This window comes from Culex quinquefasciatus, chromosome 1, assembly GCF_015732765.1.
Source record: "Culex quinquefasciatus strain JHB chromosome 1, VPISU_Cqui_1.0_pri_paternal, whole genome shotgun sequence".
In the NCBI taxonomy this organism is placed as follows: domain Eukaryota; kingdom Metazoa; phylum Arthropoda; class Insecta; order Diptera; family Culicidae; genus Culex; species Culex quinquefasciatus.
In genome coordinates, this window is record NC_051861.1 from 16186836 (window position 1) to 16212643 (window position 25808).

General features: G+C 39.3%; 3 protein-coding genes and 1 long non-coding RNA gene across 4 annotated transcripts; 2 read left to right on the forward strand and 2 right to left on the reverse strand.

Annotated features, from left to right (window-relative positions):
- The first annotated feature begins 4076 nt into the window (after positions 1-4076).
- Positions 4077-6352, forward strand: LOC6045599 (facilitated trehalose transporter Tret1-like). The gene is made up of 3 exons (XM_001862905.2): positions 4077-4455; positions 4689-4844; positions 4903-6352. Exons 1-3 carry the CDS (start codon positions 4395-4397, stop codon positions 6102-6104), a joined length of 1419 nt encoding a protein of 472 aa, XP_001862940.2. The 5' UTR covers positions 4077-4394; the 3' UTR covers positions 6105-6352.
- Positions 6353-6558: 206 nt separating this feature from the next.
- LOC6045600 (facilitated trehalose transporter Tret1-2 homolog) lies at positions 6559-8219 on the forward strand. Its single transcript, XM_038248234.1, is given in 4 exon segments — positions 6559-6636; positions 6697-6844; positions 6846-7108; positions 7166-8219. Coding segments are annotated over 4 exon segments (1401 nt in total). The 5' UTR covers positions 6559-6587; the 3' UTR covers positions 8107-8219.
- A 56-nt stretch (positions 8220-8275) lies between these two features.
- Positions 8276-18877, reverse strand: LOC6045601 (disintegrin and metalloproteinase domain-containing protein 33). The gene is made up of 4 exons (XM_038248232.1): positions 18432-18877; positions 12907-13169; positions 11353-11514; positions 8276-11296 (listed from the first exon to the last, which is right to left on the reverse strand). The coding sequence occupies exons 1-4, from the start codon at positions 18571-18573 to the stop codon at positions 8573-8575; spliced, it is 3291 nt and encodes a 1096-aa protein (XP_038104160.1). The 5' UTR covers positions 18574-18877; the 3' UTR covers positions 8276-8572.
- Positions 18878-23170: 4293 nt separating this feature from the next.
- On the reverse strand, positions 23171-24541 carry LOC119765312. The gene is made up of 4 exons (XR_005276634.1): positions 24393-24541; positions 23694-23887; positions 23544-23639; positions 23171-23478 (listed from the first exon to the last, which is right to left on the reverse strand). It is a non-coding gene; the product is annotated as an uncharacterized LOC119765312 (long non-coding RNA).
- Between the last annotated feature and the right edge of the window lie 1267 nt (positions 24542-25808).

Below are 25808 nucleotides of genomic sequence, written 5' to 3' on the forward strand. Positions count from 1 at the left end.
GTCCCCGGCAAAAAAGATATGCGTCGCTCCTCGCGACGCCCGAGACGCAATTTGATTTTGCCGGGGCTGAAAAAAAATACTCTGCAAAGTTAGAAAAAAAAACGCAAAAATTTTTAAAATGAAAAAGAAAAAACAAAATGTTCTAAATGAAAAAAATACCCTTCTGGGTTAATGTAGATTCGAAAAGTAAATTAAATTTCCCTTAAAACGACACGTTCGAAAAAAAAATACAATTGAATAACGGAAAATGACAGAGTTTTTTAAACTTTGTTTGTGTTTTTTCGATGGAAACTTCGTTTTTCGGAATTTTGAGTACGCCATCAAATTGGGTGTCCAATTTTACATAAAAGTTCCTTTGGCACCAAATTTCTATCTCATCACCGTTTCAGGCTGCAAATTATTGAAAAACACGTCTTTTTTCGCATGTTCAAAAATGAGAGGAGTCGTACCACTCTCCGTCACGAGATATAAAAAAAAACGGATTCGTGATCAGGGACAGAAGTTACCCCTTAGGACAATGTTTAAACAAATCAAAGAAGATTACTTGAAAAGGTACATGAACTGAAACGTCGGACAGAGTAACAAACTGGTGTTTACTTTTAAATAAATAAGACCGAAAGCCGAGCATAACCCCCAAACTGCACTGTCGTCTCTGTCGTCAAATTACACAAATGTTTCCATACAAGTGTTTTTTTTTTGCAATGGCAAAAAATGCTGTATGGAACGACTCGCGTAAACTTCTGTTTACATTAGTCCAGTTGTTTTCATTGTTTTCAGCATATGTTGGTATCATCATTAGGGATGACATTAGGTCTAAGGGGTGAGATTGGGTCCTACAAAAAATCAAAATCAAAATATTTTAAAGCGAGCTCATACATGCTCAGTATGATTATCAACGCACGATTCTAATTGTTTTAAGTTGATTTGACTTACATTTCCATAATAAAATTAAAATTAAGAAAATCTATATGATTTGCCTACCTAATATAATTTTCAGGCTTACTTGGAAGGGGAGGGCATCATAAACTTGGAAAAATATTTGCAAATAACAAAAGCTTATTACCATCAACGCCTGCACCTATGCAACCTCTTACCGAAGCCATTTCATCGCGAGAATCCAAATCATCGCAACGCTACTTCCCTGACTGAAAAGTCCGTCGGACGTCCGTCGTTTGTCGTCCGTGCAATCGTACGACGTCGCACGACAATGTCGCACGACTTTCGCACGAATGTCATACGTTTTTGCACCAAAATGTCGTATTTGTCGTACGATCGATCATCGAAATTGTTCGACATTGTCGTACGACATTCGACCGACGTCGCACGTTTTTGTTATTTAGGATGTCGTACCTTTGTCGTGTGCTGTCATTTCGGATTTTTAGGTTATGTTATAATAAAATGAACATTTTTTTTTTCAAATTTTAAGGCTTTATTCAAAGATAAATGTCGCTTTATCACCTACAATACACACAAAACAACAAAAAACATTGAGTTTCTAATATTATCTGGCAACGTAAAAATGCGTTTTCAAGTCTGATTTCCTTTCTCTCTGTTTGTCCGGCGGTGATGAATGTCAGCTGATCTCTGGGAGGAAGGGGACTGCCGCATGCTTTCGGGATGTTCGATGACGCCAGGCCATCCTCTGGGGAGCTGCACCTCGTGCATTCGATGGTGGAGTTGAGCGCCAGGCCTGCCGGTTCTACGGTGGTCGTTCCAGCAGGTTCTGCACCGGCGTATTTGAAAGCCATGATCTCCGAGGAACAGCACCACTTGCGTTCGATGGCGGAAATGAGCGCCAGGCTTGCCGAGTCTACGGTGGTCATTCCAGCAGGTTCTGCACCGGCGTATTTGAAAGCCATGACCTCCGAGGAACAGCACCTCGTGCATTCGATGGTGGAGTTGAGCGCCAGGCCTGCCGGTTCTACGGTGGTCGTTCCGACCTTCAGCGCGCGTCAGTTTGTCGTAATTTAACACCGAATAATCATGTACCTAAGTCAATAGAGAAATGAAAAGGAATTGAAATAAACATGTTCTTTTTTGAAGTATTCAAACTTACGCTGATTGGTCCAGCAGGTGCTGCACCGGCGTGAACGCCAGGTTTGTCTCCTGACCTCTGGGGAGCTGCACCACTTGCGTTCGATGGCGGTGATGAGCGCCAGGCTTGCCGAGTCTACGGTGGTCATTCCAACAGGTTCTGCACCGGCGTATTTGAACGCCATAACCTCCGAAGAACAGCACCTCGTGCATTCGATGGTGGAGTTGAGCGCTAGCCAGGCCTGCCTGTTTGCTGAACGCTCGTTTGGAGGCGGAATTGAAACGCCGCCTTTTGCAGGTTCTGAAAGCGAGGTCGAGCTTATAAACTTGACGTTCCTACGTGGAAAAAGAGAGAAAAAACCACTACATTGAATTATCTATGTAATTAAGTAACTTACGCATGACTGATTTCTTAGAATCATTGTCTATAACAACTCGTGGCTTTTAAAATAAAGTCATTTTTTAAAATTATTAACAATCAATCCTACACTTGTTCGTCATCACTCTTTTGAGTGCGTTGGATGGTTTTTTTATAAGGTCCTAAACATATGTAAACATTCAGTTATCTAAATAAGGTGGAAAAGGGATACATTTGCTAGCAGGACTTAACCCTCTACAACCTAACCCCGCCTTTAGACGGGCTTCGATCTAAAAAATCGCCAAAAATCAATTTTCCAATAGATTTTTGATCTTTAAAAAGCATTGGAAAGAAGAACTCTTAAATTATTTTGAAAATTTTAGGGTTGGAAGTTTAACTTGTTTTATGTGACTTTGCCAATGTTTATAAAAATTTCATTTTTTTAGGGTTCAACTTTGGCTGTGTTTTTTACTAACATTTCCTATATTTTCAGTAAAAATAAGTATGCAGTAATTTTTGTAGTGTCCCAGACTATGCCTCTACGCATTTTTTTGCAATTTAAATGATGATGGTGTGATTCTATATCAGAAAATGTGAAAAACATGCAAAAAATTTAAAAAAGTGGCTGTAAAAACATGAAAAAATTAGATAGGCGAAATGTAATTATATTAGGTGGTAAAGCAGGCCAAACACTACCAAAAACAAACATAAACTAAACAAGATAAATGCAAATTAAAATACTAAAAATGAAACGAGAAAAACATAAAACAAGAGAAGAAAAGTTTTTCGCAGAACAAAAGTTGCTCAAAATGACCTCCTGAACACGGGAAAAATAAATATTTTCGAAAAAAAAATTTGGGCAGTAGAGGGTTAAAACCATCAAACCCTACACCCTCCCCCCTACCCGTCAATATCCCCATCCCTCCGGTTCCACAATATCAATTTAAAAACATAAAGCGAAAACTTACCTGGGATTTCCAAAAACAGGTTTTCTCAGGCACCAGCCACACATTTTTTATGTACGTAGCAACCAGCAATTTGTTATATAAACAACACAAACTAAAACAAAATTTGTTTTGATTTAATCATAACTATATTGATATCGATATCAACTTTATACAGATTTGCTGTAGGAGTATAAGTGCCGGATTATAATCTATACTTGTAAGCTGTTGATTTCCCGATGCAGTTTCATCTGTTTACAATGAAATTATTCGATATCAAGCCACTTTTCCAACACCAATCGCACAACAAAACACTTTCCGAAAGCAAAAGATAAACGATACGACACGCGAGCGCGAAAATAAACCAGAAAAACATTTAAAAATACGGAGAAAACATTTTATTCCAGCTGCACCACAATTTAGAAAATTTTCTCTATCACGTCAGAACAAGATCGACACTCTGGTTATAACTGTCAAAGGAGCATCGACTAAAAATGTCGATCGCTCAAAAAATCGATGGAAAAAACGATGTCGGACATGTCGAGTGTTTGTCGCACGTTTGTCGTCCTTTCGACCAATCGATATCGAAACGGTAAAATCAAAACCGCGCGACAGCTCGCACGACGTGCGACATTTTTCAAACAGGGTTGGCGCGTACGTTGCTCTCTTCAACTTTCCCATACTCAGAGATGGGCGCAAAACACACTTGTCCAGCCGGGCTGCAATTGCTCTGCACTGACTGTTTGCACCGGATTATCAAACTCGGCGGAAGCCAGTACCATTCGGTCATCTCGGGAGAGAGGTTGACTCTTTTAATAAGGCAACGAATTGGTATAAAGAACTTGGGGCTGGCCATCGCTGCCTTCAGTTCAGTAGAACCTGTCTCACGAGTTGGACCGAAGAATACATGAAATCATTCAGTAAATGTTGTTATTTGAGGTTGTTTACTAAGTGACGACTTGTTAGTAATTATAATTAGTGTCGCGTGTGGAAGCTGTGAGGTCCGCCTCGGGGTGACCTGGCGATAGTTTTGTTGACAGTTTGGACGAAGGCGTGCAATGATTCAACTGCTGCTTAGTGCAATCAGGAAGAAGCGACAGTATGTGGCTGCACTGATAGGTGGGTTGGGATTCTTTTTGGGCTGACCTCAACTGGAGGAGACGTTATTGTCTAATTCATCCAGCGCTGATAACAGCAGTCACAATTTGGCACCGAAAGGTCAATGTCGGTGAAAGCTGATAAGTTGACTTTTCGGAGGATCTGTGATGAGTTATTCAAATTAAGTGTCCGCATTTATCTATATGGATTGATTGCAGCGATAAACAACGGAAAACTAATTAAATTTCTTGCAGCGAATCTCGCAATTGCTTGCATGGGTGCCAGCATGGCGTGGACATCACCGATGGAGTCCAAGCTGAAGGATATGGATGAGTCACCCCTGCCAGAGGCTCCTACGGCAAGTGAACTATCATGGATTGGCTCTATATTGACACTGGGATCACTACTTGGTATGGGTGTCAATTTCTAATACTTTTTTTCGTATCAATGATTATGCCTCCATTCTAGGTCCAGCTTTCGCCGGCTTTGTAGCTCATCGCTTCGGGCGAAAGCTTGCCCTGCTGATCAGCGCCGTATTTTTCCTGGCCGCGTATGTCCTTTTTCTTACGACTCAATCCGTGGCGCAGATTTTGGTTGGTCGATTCCTGCAGGGATGTGGAATCGGTTTCGCGATCACAATTACTCCGCTGTACGTGGGCGAGATCGCTACCGTAGAGCGGCGAGGAGCTCTTGGCTCTCTAGTGCAGACCTTTATCACACTGGGACTGCTTCTGGACTACGCAATTGGGCCTTACGTCAGCTACGGTGCCTTCCAGTGGATCCAAATGGCACTGCCTTTGTTGTTTGTAGCTGGCTTTGTCCAAATGCCAGAGACGCCTCATTTTTACGTGTCCAAGGGAGATTACGGGGCAGCGGCTCGATCGTTGGCGTACATCCGAGGAGAACCAATTTCCGAGTTGCAAGCTGAGTTTAACTCAATTCAATTTTCGGTCGAAGAATCGCTGCGTAACCGGGGAACAATAAAAGATCTGTTTATAGATCATGCCAACTTCAGGGCATTGATCATCTGCACCGGAGTGGTTGTGTTCCAGCAGTTCTCTGGCATCAACCCGGTGCAGTTTTTTGCTCAGACAATATTTGACCGCACGGGTACCGATATACCGGCAGATCTCTCTGCTATTGTGTTGGGTATCTTCCAGGTAATTTCCAGTATTGTGACGGCAGTGATCGTAGACAGGGTAGGTCGACGACCTACGCTCCTCACCTCGGCCTTGGGAATGTGCTGCTCGTTGACCGCCCTCGGGACGTACTTCTACCTAGACAACCAGAGCTCAGAAGTGGCAAGTACGCTCACCTTCCTACCCGTAGCTTCGCTCGTACTCTTCGTCATCATGTTCTGCACCGGATTTGGGCCCATTGCTTGGGTTCTTCTAGGAGAGATGTTTGCACCCAGCATTAAGTCACTAGCGTCCTCAGTCGTGTCTTCAATCTGCTGGCTGACATCCTTCTTCATCCTGTTTTATTTCACATCACTGGACGACGCCCTCGGATCCCATTGGTTGTTCTGGATCTTTGCGGTGTGTTGCGCGATGGCGTTTGTGTTCACGTACGTCTTCGTGGTGGAAACCAAGGGCTTGAGTTTGCCGGAAATTCAGGCCCGTTTAAATGAGAGTGCTCCAGTGATGGCGTCAGCTAGTGACAAATGTTGAGCGGGTTAAGTTTTATGGTTCTGTTGTGGTCCTCGAAGGACTACCTTGGCAATAAGTGGCTAATTGATGGCTTTTGCCTCATTTGTAGTGAAGTAAGGTGGGAAATTCAAGATGCCAAAGGCTTTTGAAGTGTTTGAAGTGGTAGCGGCTTCTTCAAAAGAATCTATGATTGCACAGATAAGTAGAATCATCCAGTGAAAGTATTACTTAAACCATGTGTTGTAAAATAAATGTTCTCAATTGACGAATGCGGCTCTGTTGTGAGTAAGATATGAAAGAAAATCACTATTGATCTCCATTTCGAGTGGTGTACGATTATTCACCTAACATTCAACAATAGCAGATGGTCACAAACATCCCTTGTAGCACTATCAACAATGTCTATTTGCCCACCGACTTCTCGCTTTTCGATAAAAAAAACCAATATCTTGGTAGAGTGCTCTGATTTGCTATCAGTTTATAGTAGAACCAGTAGCAGGTAGAATGCATCGCTCCAAAGCAACGTTTCGTGAATTTTTGGTGGCCGCAGTCGGTGAGATCATTCCGCTCAGTTTTTTTTTCTGGGATTAACAAACCTGCACCAACATTCCAGCGAATATCTCGGCGATCTGCGTCGGGCTCACTGTCGGTTGGCCGTCCCCTATGTTTCAGAAGCTGACGGATCAGGGTTTGTCGGATAATCCGATCGGTTACCCGATCGTCGAAAGCGAACAGTCCTGGATCAACTCGGTGCTGGCGGTCGGGGATTTTTGGGCCATTCGCGGCCGGCTTTTTGGCAGATTGGAAAGGTCGTAAGCTGGCCCTTTGGTTGTCGGGAGTTATTCACATTGTCGGATGGATTATGTTGCTCCAGTCGACCTCGGTGCCGGTGATGATCGCGGCTAGATTTGTGCAGGGATTCGCCGGCGGTTGCATTCTGAACGGATTAACCATGTACATTGGAGAGATTGCCAGCGATGAGTACCGCGGGATTCTCGGGTCTTTTCTGCAGATTGGGCAAACCAGTAAGCATACTTGTATAGCTTATCCAGAGGAAAACTCAAACATTTTCTATTTTTCAGTTGGTACGCTGTACGTCTACTTGATCGGTCCATATGTTAGCTACATCTCCTTCCAGTGGATCTGCTGCGCAGTTCCACTCTTGTTTACCATTCTGTTCTTCTACATGCCGGAAACGCCACACTTTTTCATATCGAAAGGTCTCTACCAGCAAGCTGCAAACTCGCTTATGTATCTACGAGACGCATCCTTAGAGGAAATTCAAGGTGATCTGCAACTTACCAAAGATTACGTTCTGCAAGAAGAATCGGTACAAAAGTCGAACGCCTTCCGCAGTCTTTTCACCAATCGAGCAAACCTGCGGGCGCTGATGATAAGCTTCTGCTTGATTTCTCTCCAGCAATGGTCCGGAATCGACTGTATCCAATCAAACAGTGAGCTAATCTTCGAAAAGGCTGAAATAGCACTGCCCAGCGAAGTTTGCACAATCATAATGGGAGCGGTTCAGGTCGTGTTTGTGTGTTGTGTCATATTCTTCGTAGATCATTCCGGACGAAGGCCAGTTCTCATGGCTTCTACACTGGGTCTTTCCGTAGTGTTGGCGCTACTTGGTGCATACTTTCTGATGGATTCACTGGATGTTCCATCGCAGAGTATTAGCTGGATTCCACTGACCGGAATGATTGGCTTCATCTCCATCTACAACGTTGGCTTTGGACCTGTACCGTGGGCTATCGCAGCGGAAATCTTCGCACACGATGTTAAAGCACTAGGAAGCATGATCATCGTCTCCAGTTCATGGGTTCTAGACTTTTTGGCACTTCGCTTCTTCTTGTTGATCAGTGAATCCTATGGTTTCGAGTGGGCTTTCTGGATCTTTGGGCTGGTCTGTGCCGGAGCGTTCCTGTTTACGTTGTTGTGCGTAATCGAAACCAAAGGTCTTAGTCTGCAGGAGATTCAGAACCGACTGGGCGGTGGGGGAAAGAAGGTGGAGGAGGAGTAGGACATTGCGGACAAGCAATATTTATTGCCATAACAGAGAAAAATGTCTCAAGCCAACCCTTGATTTCTTAGCACATTGCGGTCAATTTTCTCTGAATCAGCTATATAATGCGGTTGTTTGACCAAACTGCAGCTGGATCTTTCTCAATAAATAAATTAAACCAACGTTATAAGTGTTTAATTGACTAGTTATTTGTATTCAAGAGTTCATCGCTAAGTACTTATAGGTGTATTGCAAGCAGTCTAGTCGAGTTCGTCGAACTCGTATTATGATATGAGAGTTTCTTACAATCTATTTAAAAGTACTTCTCCGAAGTTCGTTACAAATCACAATAAAACAGTATCAAACGCATACATTCCAAAAAGGAGCGGAACGTGCGATTCAAAGTTTAACGAATGCCCAAATTGCACTAGAAAATACTTCCAACAAATACACAAAGTTTTTAACAGGTTCGGAAGCATCCACGTTACCGTTTGATGCCACCGCCAATTTGTTCCAGGTTAAGTCTCGCCTTCAGCGCAGCTACGCCTCCTCCTTCGGGAAGATCCGCCGCTTCGTCTACCACAACGGCAGGCTTCCGCTGCAACGGTGGACGACTGCGGTTTGGTCCAGCGCTCGGCAGCTGTGGTAGCTTTCGAGACAGTTTAGGCTTGCTCGCTGCTTCGCTAGACTGTTGATTGTCTACATTTTGTTGAGCCGATGGCTTTTGAGGTAGAGTTGGCTTTAATCTATTGATTGCGGGTTTTGTTAAGGGTGTTGGCTTGCTTGTTGCTGATTGTTCAGCGGTAATTTCGTCCAAGTGTTCTCGACTCAGATGAGGTGTTCGGGTTTTTGTCTTCTTCAGGGTAACGTGTCCGAACGGATTCGTAGGAGGTTCCTCTGTCGCTGGACTTCGTTTGGGATGAACTTCTGCGATGACACTTTGGAATTCTCCTATGGTTTTCTGCCTTGGCAGCTCTGGTAGTCTTCGTGGAGGTTTCTCGTCACTCTTGGAACGGTTTGAATGGAAATCGTGCACCTTTTTGAGCTTAACTTGACTAATTTGTGCTACTAGATCAGGTTCTCGAGTTTCAAGCGGTGGTGGAGTGTCGAGTACTGGTCGGTCTACGCTTTGTCCGAGCAGTGGACCTTCCGAATCGACGCTGATTGAGCGTTTCTCGAGAATAGCAGGTGTTCCTCGTGCTTTCATCTCGTGCACAGCTTCATGAGCGTCCAGTAACGTGGATTCGAGAAGGAACGGTGAGTTGACCACTTTGTTTTCGATCGTGATTTTACCCTTGTTGATGTTAACTTTAATAAAGTGCTGAGCAGGTTCAGTTTGTGGCTTTGGTGGAGGTGGAGCAGCTCTTGATGGAACGGCGTCCAGTTTGAGTGTTGTGCTGTTTATAACAGGTTTAGATACTTGCAGCCTAGCAGTTTTTGCAACTCCCATGATGGATGGCGATGCTGGTGGTACAACGTGACCGTATTTCCGCATGCGGAAGTCTTGTAAAACATTCTTTATGTAATCCCACAGAAATACTCGGTAGAAGTACACCGTTCCAGTAAAGATCATAAATAGAAGAATTGTCAACGAGATATAAAGAGCTAATGGTCCCTTGGAGCTGTCCGGATCAACAGTTGGTCCGCTATCTACCGAGCCTCCTAAACCAGCAGTTTCGCAGAATTTACCACCAAAACCTTCGTCACAGTGGCAGTTTCCTTCACTGTTGCACACTCCATGATCACTACAGCCTCCTTCGCACTCTTCACCAACGTCATTCTCCTTCAAATGAGCCAACGATACACACTTCTGGTTCCAGCACATCTTCCCCGTTCCACACTTGGCTCCATCCGGGACCAGCCCGGGGTTCGTAACATCTAGTCCTAAATCTACAATGGCGGCATTACAAACGGTGTCCCGCACCGTTCCTCTAGGTCCAAAATGGGTAAACTTGGTTGTCGTTAGCTTAGAGTACGCACCCATTCCGTAATCCAGCTTCTCATTTCTATGGCTACAGTGCAGCAATCCACACATGATGTCCTCCTGGTTGCACTTGGTGTAATCTCCCGTTAACAGGTTATTGCCACAGTTACCAAAGATGGTACCGTTGCGATTGGTTTGATAGCAGTGATCATTGAACGATCTGCCTGTGGATCCCCACAGCAGTTTGCACTGTGAATCACGGGTTCGACAACGTCCTTTGAAGCAGTAAGCTTGTCCTCCGGCACAGGGTTCCGTATCTCTGAGGTATACATCCTTTGGACAGATCGGAGACTGTCCATTGCAATGTTCCGGTAAGTCGCACTCTCCCACTGCCGATCGACAGCTTGATCCAGCTGACTTGAGCTGACAACTATCGAGATCGCAGCATTCCCCCGCTGCACAAGTTGCGTTCACCGTCAACCGACAGGTCGTGGCATCACAACACTTTGTATCACACATCTCGGACAGACCACAGTCACATTCTTCTCCAGGCTCTAGCAAACCATTGCCACATGTACTCTTGACCAACATTTTGGCCGGTTTGTTCTTCAAACACGCCCCAAGCCCATGTTGTAGACCCGTTTCAAGATGTTCGACGCTGCACGAACTCCACCGGCTAGGCGCCTTCTGGCTGCGAACCGTCTTCGCTGCCATGACGCAGTTTCCTCCAGGACACCGACATTCCGGCCCATCGTGGTCCATGTTGAAATTGTGGCCCATTTCGTGTGCTACGGTACTGGCTTGCAACGCCACGTGTTTTGTATCGACGACTTCCACTCCACCGGATCCAGCAAACGTACACATTGAGCCAAGTTCGGCCTTTCCAACGACAACTCCATCACCACTACTATCCCCAAAGTGCACTCCCGTCAGCAAGTGTGCGTTGTCGTGGGGAATCGACTGCAGCAAGGTGTCCCGCCGATATCGGAGAAAGTTATCCAGCGTTTTCTTGGAGTCCGAGCTCATCTCGATTTCGTCCTGCTCGGTCCAGATGACGACTCCGACGAGAACTATATAAATATTCAGCGGACGGTATATTATGTTCATTATGTTGACCAGGTCTAGGCAGTAGTTGTAGACCTTTTGGACGTTCATATTTCCGAGGTATAGGGCGCGATCGATCACCAGGACTAGTTCAACGTAGTTGGACTCTCGATTTGAGCGGAATGCCGTACTGAAAGCCTCTGGATGTGGCTCGTGGAATGTCTCAAGGGCACGTTTGGTCTAAAATTGTACGAAATTTAAAATATGGTTCAAGACAGATTCATCAGCTAGCTTACCCGATCCTTCTTCAACAAATCGGGATTTCGTTGTACGTAGTGGCTCTGTTCTGAGCTGTCGAATTCTATCAGGTAAGTATCGTGCGTGTCGTAGACGATGCCACTGATGCCGTCGCACGTGGACAGAGCTACCGAAGATGAGATGCTACCACGAACTGTGCCCTGGTGGATGAAGGAGAACATTGGTTAAAATTGTATACTCAATTCATTTTCAACAAATTTACAAACATTTACATTGATGAATAGAAAACCATCATTTTACACAAACATCGCTTTTTACGCAATTTTGTTATTTTTAAAACAATAAAAAAGTAGTTTATGCAACAAGTTGCAAAAAGAGGATTTTTTCAGCACGAGTCGTACATTTACCCAACGAGGTTCACCGAGTTGGATAAATACGAAGAGTGCTGAAAAAATCAAGTTTTGCAACGAGTTCCATACAACATTTTTTGCAATTAAAAAAACACACACTGAGTGAAATTTTATGTCAAATTGGTCATGTATTTTGTCAATAAATCGTTTAAATCAAATTTTTTTTTAAAAAGTGTTACTTTTCGAAACAAGTGCTGAAAAGTGTTGCTATTCGATTCTGTTATTTTTGGTACAGAAAAGTAGGCTGTTTCGTCGTTCAAGAATGACAGGAAAAGTAAGTAGTTTCACGACGGAATTGCAAAAATAAAATTTTATCGTTTATCTGATCATTGAGACACAATGCAAACTCCCCAAAAATAAAAATTCAAAAATTTGGGAATCATTCGGTATTTGTCTTCTTTTTTTCAAATTGATTGAAATGTGTTGACAATTTTGGTATTTTTTAGACGAAAATGGTGCACCACACATTAATGTTTTTTCCTAAATATAAATTTCATAAAAATAACCATAAACCTTCATGTTCATGGAAAAAATCAACTTTCTTTGCGTGGGTTGAATTTGTCAAACGAGCTGCTCAACCATTCTGTTACCGAGAAAGAGTTAATTCGAAAGGGCAAAATAAATCCATTCACAAGAAATCTCTTCACATTCCATGAAATCCACATAGGATGCTAAAAATGTATTCCTAAGCCCAGATCACCTACGTAGAGCTTGGGACAATTATATGAGACGAAAATTGTAACAATTGAAAATTCATGAAAAACCTTTGCAGAAAAAAATATGGTTAGGTAGAGGTAACTTTGTTCAAATCTTTCAGTAGGAATTTCAAAACAAGAAGAGATTTTTCATAATTATGTATATTAATTATATTCTTTCGACAGTTACTTCCTTGACCTGATAAAAAGGGTAAACTAACAGGCTATCGTATAAATAAACGCTCAGATTTAGATTCAGATTATTTTTTTATTGTAATCTATTCTTAATACGTTCATGCTTCGAAAACGAAGCAAAAATGGTTTGTCACGGTTTTATCAAAAAAAAAAAAAAAAAAAAACGCATACTCAAACAGTGCAAGGAAAATTTACTTCTTTGTGACGTCAATTGCTTATAAAAAGAACCGTGATAAATTTTAAATGAATAAAATCATAAATAGCTTTTACTCGAAATTTCCCCTCCACTTACGTGATACTGACACCGCTCCAGTTCATGTTCGGCCAGCTGTTTCCGGTGGGTTTCCCCGGACGCGCTTTGCAACAGCAGAAAATGTCCTTCGGGAGCTACTATTTCATCATTTCGCCACAAATCTAGGGTGACATTTTCCCCGTCAAGCCGGTAGCTAATGGTGAGCCGCTGTTCTCGCCCACGTGGTTTGCTGGCATTTCCATCACCACCACCGCTGCTGTCATGGAATTCCGGGAAAATCCGAGCATATCGTTCGAATGTGGCTGCAATAAAGAACCAAAAAAAAAGTAGATCAGCACATAAATTTTCCAACCCCACAGTACCCCGGGGTACAATCCCCAACAGGCAAAAGGAGAATTAATTATTCAAACATGACGAGGCGTAAGCTTTGATTGTGTCCTGATGGCTGGGAAAACCCGCTGGCGCTGGAAAAACTCGAACTCGTCGCAGAAAGAAAGCGAAAAGAAAGTGACAACGACGGCGACGTCATCGGTGACGACATACTTCCAACCAACCGACCACGTGCAACAGGTGAATCCGGCCTCGTTTTTTCCGCGCGCACGGAAGACTCACACGAAGTCACGACTAAGTTAGAACAACCGGTGAACCTCGACATTCATTTTACGCTTCGCGGGGCGGATAGTGAGTAAGCTGGGTGGGGCAATTTGCGAACGGATTTAGGATTCGACGGTTATATGATGTCAAGAAATAAATCACCAATAATCATGAGTGATGAAACAAACCTGTTACACTTTAAAAAGTTAATATAGAGATTGCCATTTTGCCCAAACCGATAGTAGATGCAACTTATTTGCGGATACCATTCAGTCAAGTCTAGTGTAGAAGTATAAGTACGTGCTTCTTCGTTCCATATCTGCTGCCTTTCTGAATGATACCGTTTTTTTCGCAATGTTTACTATACTTGGGTCGCCAGCCGTGCCCGTGTGAACTTCCGGACTTATTGAAGCGTTCAGACGGTGAACTGCACCTCGAGTGCAGTTCGAGTGGAAAACCGTATCGTAAACCAGCTGACTGGCGGTTGTTGATGAGTGTTTGACAAAAGATATAGGAAGTCAACATTTTGTTGGACGGTTTTGTTCAATAAAATTGTGATTTGATATTCACGTTAAAAAACGCCATTGGCTCTATCATGTTTGTTAAAAATAAATGTTTAAAATACACCGAGCATCATTGATATGTGTTTCAAGTTCAAGTTCAAGTCATGTAAAGAGTAACCCACCCTCCCTTCTTAATTTAAATAAATAAGTCAGAATCCAAACAACAGTGTACATTAGGTTAAAAGGAAAATTACCTTTTCATTGTAAAACAATAGAAAACATTCTATGAATTCAAATTCCTACGCTACGTTCAATTTTGTATGTAAAGTGATTAGTGATTAGTGATAGATGCTCTCAAAATACAGATCCCGATTTGCGTAAACACTAGGGTGGGTGAAATGTGATTTTTCGAGCAGCCCAAGCCAAATGTATTTTCCGAATAATTTTCCGCATTCTGGCCCTTCTATTTATTGCTGAAACTGATTTTTCTTTCAAAGCGTCTGTACAGAACTTCAGAATTTTCAAAAATTGAATGTTATTTATGCCAATTTTATCGCAATAAGTTGGTCTAAACTGCCCACGTTCGCATAAGTGTCCTACCCGTCCCAAACATTTTTCAGCTGTTTTTTGTGTAAAAGTTAAATTTTTATCAAGTTTTCAATTGGGGTTTTTTTAATCCAATTGAAAATAAATTTTATGGTATAGTAACTAATTTAGACTAAGTAGTACTTATATAACTAAAGTCTCATTTTTAGGGTTAAAAACATTGTTATAATCGGATAAGTTATATTTGTTGGTCCTATTTTGGCAGAAATACTATTTTTAGTGATTTTGAATCAATTTTATCAGAATTAAAAGTTATCCAATGTGATCTTTTTAGGGAAAATGATGGTAAAAATAAGAAGAAGAGAAATTTCAAAAATTCTTTAAGGGTTTGCAAGGTAATTAGCTAGACTAAACACTAGTTAAATGGTTTCAAAGATTTCGTGAAACTGAAGTTTTGTTATCCTTATTTGGAAAACTTCAAATATTAGATCAAAATGGCCCAAAAGTAACTTTTTCCAATATCCTTCACAATTTTAAATTTCATTTTCATTCATTCATTCATTTAAACTTCATTTTTGTAAATACATAAAATTGGCCCTAAGACAAGTCGAAACCCCAAATATGAGCTCTTTAGGTTAAAATTAAGAGCGAGTCCACGAGCAAAGCATACCCATCTCGCATCGACCTCACCAATCTGCCTGAAATTTTCAGGGGTTGTTTGTACATATAAAACAAGCATCTAGTCAAAATATGAGCACTCTAGGTCAACGGGAAGTGGGGCAAATCGTGACACAAAGTTTAAAGGTTCAAAAACGTCAAAAATCTTAAAAAGGCTATAACAAAATTCAATTAAATTTCAAAATTCAAAATGCATCTGAAAGGGCTCAAAAAATGCAACAAAATGCAGGGTAGAGCATCCCGATTGGTTAAATTTAAAGAATCTTCGATTCACATTTATTGAAAATCAAGCTCGTTTCCAAGGATACTAGATGACACCAGAAAAAAAGCAGCTTAATATTTTTTTTTAACTTTTATTTTTTAAAGGGTTAAAATGGATCAAAATAAACATTTTTATGCATGTTTCTATTGTTAAATTGTCTTAGGAACACGAATATGATAAAATTATCACAAGAAAATGGGATCTAAGGGGTCCCCGAGCAAACATTTACAACCAAAAAAATCACTAAAAGTAAAAGTGTCTATTTAATATGTTAAACTGCCTTACCCAAAGCGTTCTCAGTCTCAGATGGTAGTCCCAGATGTCCCCTACAAGCTGCAGGTCGAACCGAGTTGATATCTGGATGAAACACTTTTTTATTTGTGTTTGAAAATTATGCTATTTTTTCACTAAAATGCCAATAACTCCCTTTAGATTTAACCAATCGGGATGCTCTACCCTGCATTTTGTTGGATTTTTGAGCCCTTTCAGATGCATTTTGAATTTTGAAATTTAATTGAATTTTGCCTAAGTTATAGCCTTTTTAAGATTTTTGACGTTTTTGAACCTTTAAACTTTGTGTCCCGATTTGCCCACTTCCCGTTGACCTAGAGTGCTCATATTTTGACCAGATGCTAGTTTTATATGTACAAACAACCCCTGAAAATTTCAGGTATGCCCTGTTCGTGGACTCGCTCTTAAGTATTTAAAGCTGGTGCCCCGTGCGCACTTTTGCCCCGTACCACTCTAATTTGCAGCAAACTTTATCAATAACTCAAATATAGAGGGTTTTGAGCGGGAATTCTCGGGAATTATTTTCCAGGAAATTGAATATTTTTGGAACTTTCGATTCCCTGGAAATTTGGTCGAGACTCCCGGGAATTTTGAAACTTATAAATATAGAAGCAAAATATTATAAAGCCATTTTACACTCAAACCCCGATGGTTTGGCACCAACTGTTGTCAAACGAACGGGGTCACTTTTTAGTTTGACACCCTTTTTACACGGAGTTCATACACACTACCAAACGTATGTTTTGATAGTGTGCGTGAGCGCCGTGTAAAAAGGGACAGTTCGACCAACCAACGGGGTACAAACTAAAAAAATGTCAAACGAAAAAGTGACCAACCAGGGGGGGTTGAGTGTATATAGATTACTGTTGTTGTTAATTCATTCATTTCTGGCTGATAAATCCTTCTTGATCATTCGCCGCCCTATTCTATGAAGAGCCATATTGATGTTCGATTGTTTAAATGCTTCAGTAATTTGGTGATTGAAAAAGTAAAATCAAACTTGATGAAAATGCCAATAACTGTTGATGATGACATGACTACTAAGTTGGGGTCCCAAGAGTTTTACATAAAATAGTAGTTTATGCAACAAGTTGCAAAAAGAGGATTTTTTCAGCACGAGTCGTACATTTATCCAACGAGGTTCACCGAGTTGGATAAATACGAAGAGTGCTGAAAAAATCAAGTTTTGCAACGAGTTCCATACAACATGTTTTGCAATTCCAAAAAACACACACAGAGTGAAATTTTAAGTCAAATTTTCATGTATTTTGTCAATAAATCGTTTAAACCAAAAAAAAAATGTTGAAAAGTGTTACTTTTCAAAACAAGTGCTGAAAAGTTCAACTTTTCAGCACCCATTTGAGTGCTGAAAAGTAGAACTTTTCAGCATTTATTTTGAAAAGTGTTGCTATTCGATTCTGTTATTTTCGGTACAGAAAAGTAGGCTATTTCGTCGTTCAAGAATGACAGGAAAAGTAAGTAGTTTCACGACGGAATTGCAAAAAAAATAATTTTCACTTCCAGATTTGAAAAATCTGAAGTAGATAATATAAGAAAGGCCATAAATCATTTTATACTTTTCATTGGCACTTAAATTAAATACGATTAAAAATATATATGCATTCTGTGAAAAATAATTTGTGTTTATTTAATTTTCCGTAAGTACTGTAAATATTTATTCACTGAAAATTTAAAGTTGTCCTGGCGAGGAAAAAAACTATTTAAAATGTCGTTATTTATCATCTTAGAGAATCATATCTAAGATTTTTTTTATACATTCGGATTAAATCTTCTAACAAATTTTTGTTAGAAACATAGGAAAAATCATTCAGCATGAAGAATACTAGCGTTCTGTGACGATCGTTTACTGAATATTTTGCAAATTTAACTTCATTGGTAAATTAAAGGTTTAATTTAAAATCTAAACAACCTCAATACATTGTGGCGAAAAAATACCTACATTTCGTTCTCCCAGCAATGGTCTTCCCATCTGGAATTTCTATAAATCACCACACGCAGTCATTTCTTGTAGCCAGATGCGTTATTCCTTGAGGCAAAACATTTCCCTCAATCGGCTGCATTGTTCGTTCTGCTCTTTGCAAACCGCATAATGCTGCACGTGTCCCCACGTAGCCATTTCCTCCCAAGTTTTTGTTTAGGGAGAAACAACCTGACTCCTATTTCTTCTCCCAGCCGCCGTTTGAATACGTGCGACTACGAATGCTATGAATCACAAAATCGCGCTCAATCAGTCTGAACACCGCCGGGAGCGGTCTGTTCGCGGAATCACCTATGCCTTCTTCACCCACCAGCCAGCGTCCCCAAAAGTACCGCGGAAATTTGCGCAGCCGTTCTCCAATATTTACACTGGCTGCCGACGTCGTCGGCGCTCAAGAGTTGTTGGTGAAGTCGTCAATAGCTTCTCTTTGAGCTTCTGTCAGCAAGGCAGTGTTATAGGTTTCTGTACATCTGATGCGTTCCTCGTGTTCACTTTGTATTCCTACCCAGCAGGAAAGTCTAATGATTCATCAGCAATCGTATAGATATTTAATCGTTGCACGAGCAGACATAAAGAAATGATTTCTTGGAAGTGCACGCGCCATGTTTGAATCGTCACCAAAATTGAGCAACACAATGCCGGAACCAGCGGTTCCGGTAGCTTCAGCACGGTCTACCCCACCGATACCAACCTTCATTTCCGCTTCCGGACGAATCCTGCGATCCAGCGTCGGAAGGTTCGCTCAGACGAGCCGTCTGGACCTGGCCGCAAACCACCACCACTATGACCACTATCACAGTCGTTGAGATAAAGGCACCCGGCGCCGCAAGCATAGCACTTGTTTCGAACTTCGTCAAAGCCACAACTAAACTACAGCTGCTGAACACACGCTTTCGCGCAAGACGATCTACTCCAAACTTTTCGGGAATTATCGTCCTAAGCTATCGACACAACACATTCGCCAAACACTTGAAAAACTGATATATTAGCCGTTTCACTTAGCTTAAATTTGCGCGGCGTTCCTCACTGCATGACTAATAAACTGGTTCTTTTTTTTCCCAAACACACAACCAGCTAATTCTTATGCTCGTTCGTGGGTATTCGAGAGGTAATATCTTGGAACGTCCAGCCGCGACCGTGGACGGGTTAGTTCTGACGTTGGGTTTCGCGCTATCGGCACGACAGTCCACGGGGTGGCACATGGCAAGCCCCTCGTGAACAGTTCATTCGCTCGATGAAGTTAGTCTCTCTCTCTTTCTTGGGTTTATAGGTTTGTTGGGGTTCATTCGTAGCATTGTGCCTGTTATGTTTTAATTTATATAAAATAAAATAATATTCAAAGAAAAGTGAGTTTTTTTTTTTAAATATGAACATTAGTTTATTTGATGAAAACTTCCTTTATTTTCAGTTCAATTCAAATTCTATATTCAGAGAAAACATAGTTTTCGCACATTTAAACTCCACGTAAACTCACAACACTTGAATCTCATCTACAAATGGATTTTACAATCTTATTTAAGCCAAATATATAAGAATCTTATTTACAATAACCCAGTTGAATAGTTCGCAATCCTTGTTTAAAGAGTTCACTTGAAAGAATTCATCCGCATGGTTTGCACATTATGCCATGAGATAGGATCAAACATTTTAACAAGTCTAGAAATTCATTGATTGTTTCAAATTTGAAATCGAACGTGCATTAATAAAAAAACGAGAAAGTCAAATTCAGGATATGGCGGTTTTTTTTTTCAATACACCAACTTGAAATTTTATTCCAGAACCTCTCATTGGTATTTGTGGCCACGCTCATCTCACCCATACCCCCAAAGACCGCTTTATTATCAATGAAACCGCGTGATTCATGCTTTTTCTACTACGAACGTTGCCAGTGTTTGGGCCCGGCATCGGCAGGTGTTTGGTGGTATGGAAAGCGGGTCATCGACTGTTTACATCTGTACCAGTGTAGAGTCCACACACACCCACGAAGAGGGGTTTCCCCAGGAATTTGCTGACCGATGGTGGAGTTTGGACAGGACGTTGTGGGGGGTTTGGGTACCGGTTGCAGTGATTTTCCCAAATTTTCCATCAATTATTTCATTTGCATTTGGTGAGTCAGCATTTTGGATCGGTTTTGGTGCTTTTGCAACTTTTGTTTTATTTTTTCATAACGGTCTTACACCAAGGGCGACTTATTTTACGACTCCGATTCTACCTCTAACTTTAACGACTCCGACTTCAACAAAACTCCGACACAAAGGGCCTTATTCTACATGGAAGGCGACTCGAATCGACCACTTAAATTATGACCCAAAATTGTTGAAAATTAGCCGACTTTAACTCCGTCTCTGCCTGATTTAGTGACTCTGACTCCAGCTTCTCATAATTTGTCAACTTCGACTCCGACTCCAACAACACAACTTTGTGTCATACTTCCCTTCTCAGTAATTCAAAACTATTTAAATCTCTTTTTTATAACTTGGATCTTATGCACCCTTCGACAAAGTTGCAGGGAATTAAATTTTCTACAAAATGCTCACTCTTGTACAATTTTGGGCAACACTTGCGCCACCTGGCAGAAAAATACTAAAATGATGTTTTTCTGCATACATTTTTGCGATTTTCCCCATATAAACTTCAACGACAAAAAGCGACCCCTTAACATTAACCGATTTGGCTCAAAATTGGCACAGGGTATCTCTTCAGATTTTCCAAAATTTTCATTTTTTCTTGTCACCTAGTGTACAAGTGTAAACTACGCCTAATGCAAGTTAACCCTCTACAGCTCATCCCCGCCCTCGATTAAAAAAAATCGCCAAAAATCAATTTTTCAACCAATTTTTGATCTTTGCATTGAAAAGAAGCACTCTTATAATTATACAAAATTTATGGGATTGAAGTTTTACTTGTTTTATTGACTTTGTCAATGTTTTTAAAAATGTAAATTTTTAGAGGTCAACTTTGGCTGTTTTTTTTGCTACATTTCCTATATTTTAAGTAAAAACAAGTATGCACTAATTTTTCTAGTGTCCCAGACTATGCCTCACTTCAGAAGAAATCGGTCAAGAAAAAATATCAAATGGGCAGCAGCGACAGCGAAAGAAAGACAGAGAGGGTGCATGAAGAATAGCCCCAAGAAATCGTTTCCTTTCCTTTGTTCTGCTGTTCGTAAAGCTATTTCTTGACCCCTTTTCTTGGAATTGCGTATTAGCCCTTAAATGATAATAGAGCAGTTCTCTACGGAATCGGTATTTTTTCTTTAATTTTAATTTTTGTATTTTTTAATCCGGCTGAAACTTTTTTGGTGCTTTCGGTATGCCCAAAGAAGCCACTTTGCATCATTAGTTTGTCCATATAATTTTCCATACAAATTTGGCAGCTGTCCATACAAAAATGATGTATGAAAATTCAAAAATCTGTATCTTTTGAAGGAATTTTTTGATCAATTTGGTGTCTTCGGCAAAGTTGTAGGTATGGAAACGGACTACACTTTGAAAAAAATTTGGTGATTTTTTATTTAACTTTTTACCACTAAAACATGATTTGCAAAAAAACACTATTTCTTTTTATATGTTTTAGAGGACATTAAATGCCAACTTTTCAGAAATTTCCAGGTTGTACAAAAAATCATTGACCGAGTTATGAATTTTTTTTATCAATACTGATTTTTTCAAGAAATCGAAAATTTGGACGCAAAAATTTTTCATCTTCATTTTTCGATGTAAAATTGAATTTGCAATCAAAAAGTACTTTAGTGAAATTTTGATAAAGTGCACCGTTTTCAAGTTAAATCCATATTTATGTGACTTTTTTGAAAATAGTCGCAGTTTTTCATTTTTTAAAATTAGTGCACATGTTTGCCCACTTTTGAAAAAAATATTTTTGAAAAGCTGAGTCTCTATATTTTGCTTCGTCGGACTTTGTTGATACGACCTTAAGTTGCTGAGATATTGCAATGCAAAGGTTTTAAAACAGGAAAATTGATATTTTCTAAGTCTCACCCAAACAGCCCACCATTTTTCAATGTCGATATCTCAGCAACTAATGGTCCGATTTTCAATGTTAAAATATAAAACTTCTGTGAAATTTTCCGATCTTTTCGAAAACAATATTTTCATAATTTATAAATCAAGACTAACATTTTTAAAGGGCGTAATATTGAATGTTTGGCCCTTTTGAAATGTTAGTTTTGAATTGAAAATTTTGTAAATATTGTTTTCGAAAAGATCGGAAAATTTCACAAGTGTTTCATATTTTAACATTGAAAATCGGACCATTAGTTGCTGAGATATCGACATTGAAAAATTGTGGGCTGTTTGGGTGAGACTTAGAAAAAAACAATTATCCTGTTTTTAAACCTTTGCATTGCAATATCTCAGCAACTTAAGGTCGTATCAACAAAGTCCGACGAAGCAAAATATAGAGACTCAGCTTTTCAAAAATATTTTTTTCAAAAGTGGGCAAACATGTGCACTAATTTTAAAAAATGAAAAACTGCGACTATTTTCAAAAAAGTCACATAAATATGGATTTAACTTGAAAACGGTGCACTTTATCAAAATTTCACTAAAGTACTTTTTGATTGCAAATTCAATTTTACATCGAAAAATGAAGATGAAAAATTTTTGCGACCAAATTTTCGATTTCTTGAAAAAATCAGTATTGATAAAAAAAATTCATAACTCGGTCAATGATTTTTTGCACAACCTGGAAATTTCTGAAAAGTTGGCATTTAATGTCCTCTAAAACATATAAAAAGAAATAGTGTTTTTTTGCAAATCATGTTTTAGTGGTAAAAAGTTAAATAAAAAATCACCAAATTTTTTTTTACCGTGTATCATTTTTTTCAAGTGTAGTCCGTTTCCATACCTACAACTTTGCCGAAGACACCAAATTGATCAAAAAATTCCTTCAAAAGATACAGATTTTTGAATTTTCAAACATCATTTTTGTATGGACAGCTGCAAAATTTGTATGGAAAATTATATGGACAAACTAATGATGTAAAATGGCTTCTTTGGGCATACCGAAGGCACCAAAAAAGTTTCAGTTGGATTAAAAAATACAAAAAAAATCAAATGACCGAAATCCTAGAGAACTGCTCAATAGTGCCATTTTATGACAGAAAATGTGAAAAACAAGCAAAAAATTTAAAAAGTACCTGTAAAAACATGAAAAAAATACTTAGCCCAAATGTAATGATAGGAGGTGGTAGAATAGGCCATATACTAACAAACATAAACTAAACAAAAGTTGCTCAAAATGACCCCCTGAACACGGGAAAAATAAAAATTTTCGAAAAAAATGTGGGTGGTAGAGGGTTAACTTCATTAATGGAAAAAAAAATTAATGGGTATGGAAAAACACAAAACGCCTAGGTTGATGTTGCTTTCGTTCTTTAAAAAATATGAAGCATGTCAATAAATATCTTATTGCTTCAACAAAAGTTGAATTATTTTATTACAAACGAGGGATTTCTAAAATTTACAACAGCCCGTCAGGCAAATATCAACAATATGATAGTCTTCCATCCCGGACGCCGAAGGTGATGCACACTTGCAATAAATCAAACAGGACGACAACAACAGTAATAGAAAAGAGACTGCACTTAAGCCATAAACTAACTCTTTCGGAACTGACTGATCACTTTGATTAGATTTATTAAAAACTATGAACACGTAAGAATCTTGGCCTTCAGTTAACATCCATTTGGTTTTATCGTTACATAATGACACGTTTGACTGCAAGTAAAAGAAAAGTTTTTAATTGCAAACATTTTTATTTGAACCATCTTGAATTGCATTACCTGTTTGATTGAATCGTGTGATTCATCGAGTTGAGTGCTTCTGGTTACATTATTCAAATATTCTAATTGTTGAAATATAGGCAGATTTCCCGTTGTCTAAAAAAAATGAAGCTTTAAATATGTTTTTTTTCAATATTTGAGACGATTTACCTGTACAGAACAATTCTGAACCTTGATTGTGTCTTCTGTTATAACGCCATTTTTATTGTACACTATTGGCACTTTATTCAGTGCAACGTCCGTTAAGTCCAATAACCATGATGTACCGTTCAAAGAATACGCAACGGTAGCGCCATAAGCGTTTCGATTAATTGTTGGCTCAATGTACCATACATTTGGAGTATCTGAAAATATAAAAGCTTGCATTGTTGAATTATTATTTTTATAGTTGTTTACGGATTCTTCCATTAATGCTGCTAATATGGCAGAGAGAAGAAAGAACGCAATACAATGATTTTAGTATTCCACCAACACAGCTAACGCTAAAAATACGTTTTTTTTTCATTTTGCTTTGGTGCTAAGGAACAGTCTATACTAAGCATTCCGTTTGAGCAGTTCTGTTGTTTATCTCGGTGATTATTCAATTTGCGGTAAATTAATTGAAAATGATAATTCCCAGAAAATAAAACACTTAAAATAAGATAAGTATAATGCCACTGTTGCATTCACATTTTTCTTTAAAAAAAAACGGGGAAGGTTTGTAAAATTCCTCATCCGTTATGTGTTTTCTTTCCTCAGAAGAGGTACCCAGATTATTTATTTTTAGGTCTGCTACAATTTTTGTTGGATAATGATAACGCTTCAATGAATCGATTTAAAAAATAATGGATTTTATGTTGAAATACTCACTCTGTATGTCTTCTGATGCTACCATATGACAGATGAAAAATAATGCACACAACTTTATTTTAAAACTCAACATTCTGGCCGCACACCCTCAACGTGTTCACATGATTGTCTATACACAAATTGTGATGGCTGTATCAGCTAAAGTGACTGCTGAGAAGATGTTGGTAGTGTCAACTGAGCGTGCACGTCAGTGTCATAAACGTTTCTTGAAAATTACTCGTTATCTCAATCATTTACTACAGTTTGATCGACATCTTGATTGACAAAACATACATTTTTATTCAAGTGTAAGTGTTAACGTTAGTTGTTTAGGACATTTTTGGAGTAAAAGCTGAAAAGGAAGACTTTTATTTATTTTTAAATTATTGTTTTATTATCTGCCTTAAAAAAGACATTTTGAAAAAAAAAACTGGTACCATTCATTGTAAGCTAAATTTACACTAAGATTTATTATTATATTATGTACCCTCCCTGCAAATCCTTTTGAATTGACCACATGTCCGGGCTAGTATACCACTGTGAAAATTGAAAACCTTTAACTTTTACAAACATTCAAAGATTAATAACCTTGACGCAAGTATAGTATAAACTGCAATACTGCCCATAATTGAAAATTCGGCTATTATGCCAAATCAAGTATTCCGAGAAAAACGCGTTTTAGTGTTTGACACAAAATCTCCGTCAAGGTAATTTCCCATAAGAGTGGCATATTAGCCGTTTAGTTTTTCGCATCGGCAGCCAAGTCTAGACACTATTTCAGTAAAATTCAAGTTCCAGAAGATGCGTTGGAACGTCCTCTCTCGTTTTTGCCAAAAGTGGATATTAGCCATTTTTTCAATGGTGGGCAGAATAAACCGACATATCGTCTGTTGTGTGCTATCTTGTGACAACGACCATTTAGTACTTTTCGAGAAAATCGAATTTTAAAGTTTGATGGTAAATAATTTCAAAACTATGAACAATGGAGTCAAACTTTTTAAGCAATCGATTCGTATAATATCGCTAAACAAACGCTCTAAGTTTCAACTAATTTGGTTACACCAGTTAAAAAATACAGTAAATTATGTTAACAAAAATCTGAAAAGCACGTGTCACAAGTGTGTTTTAAAAGTAATATTGTACTACGTGTCACAAGTGTGCACAGAATTCCCATACAAACTAAAATAAGCTCAAATCAATGGTTTAATCAACTTAATCAGTATATTTTCTCAAACAAAAGATGGATTTGATTTAAACAATAAGTATCAACACAAATCTATGAAAAATTTGAATTTTTTTCCACATTTTCCAACAACATGTATGACGTGTCACAAGTGTGCAAGATAATTTTGACGATAAAATGGTCTATGTCACAAGTGTGTTTTGCGATATCTGGAAACGGAAGCGAATTTCCGAAATCGGATTAAAGCATCTTGT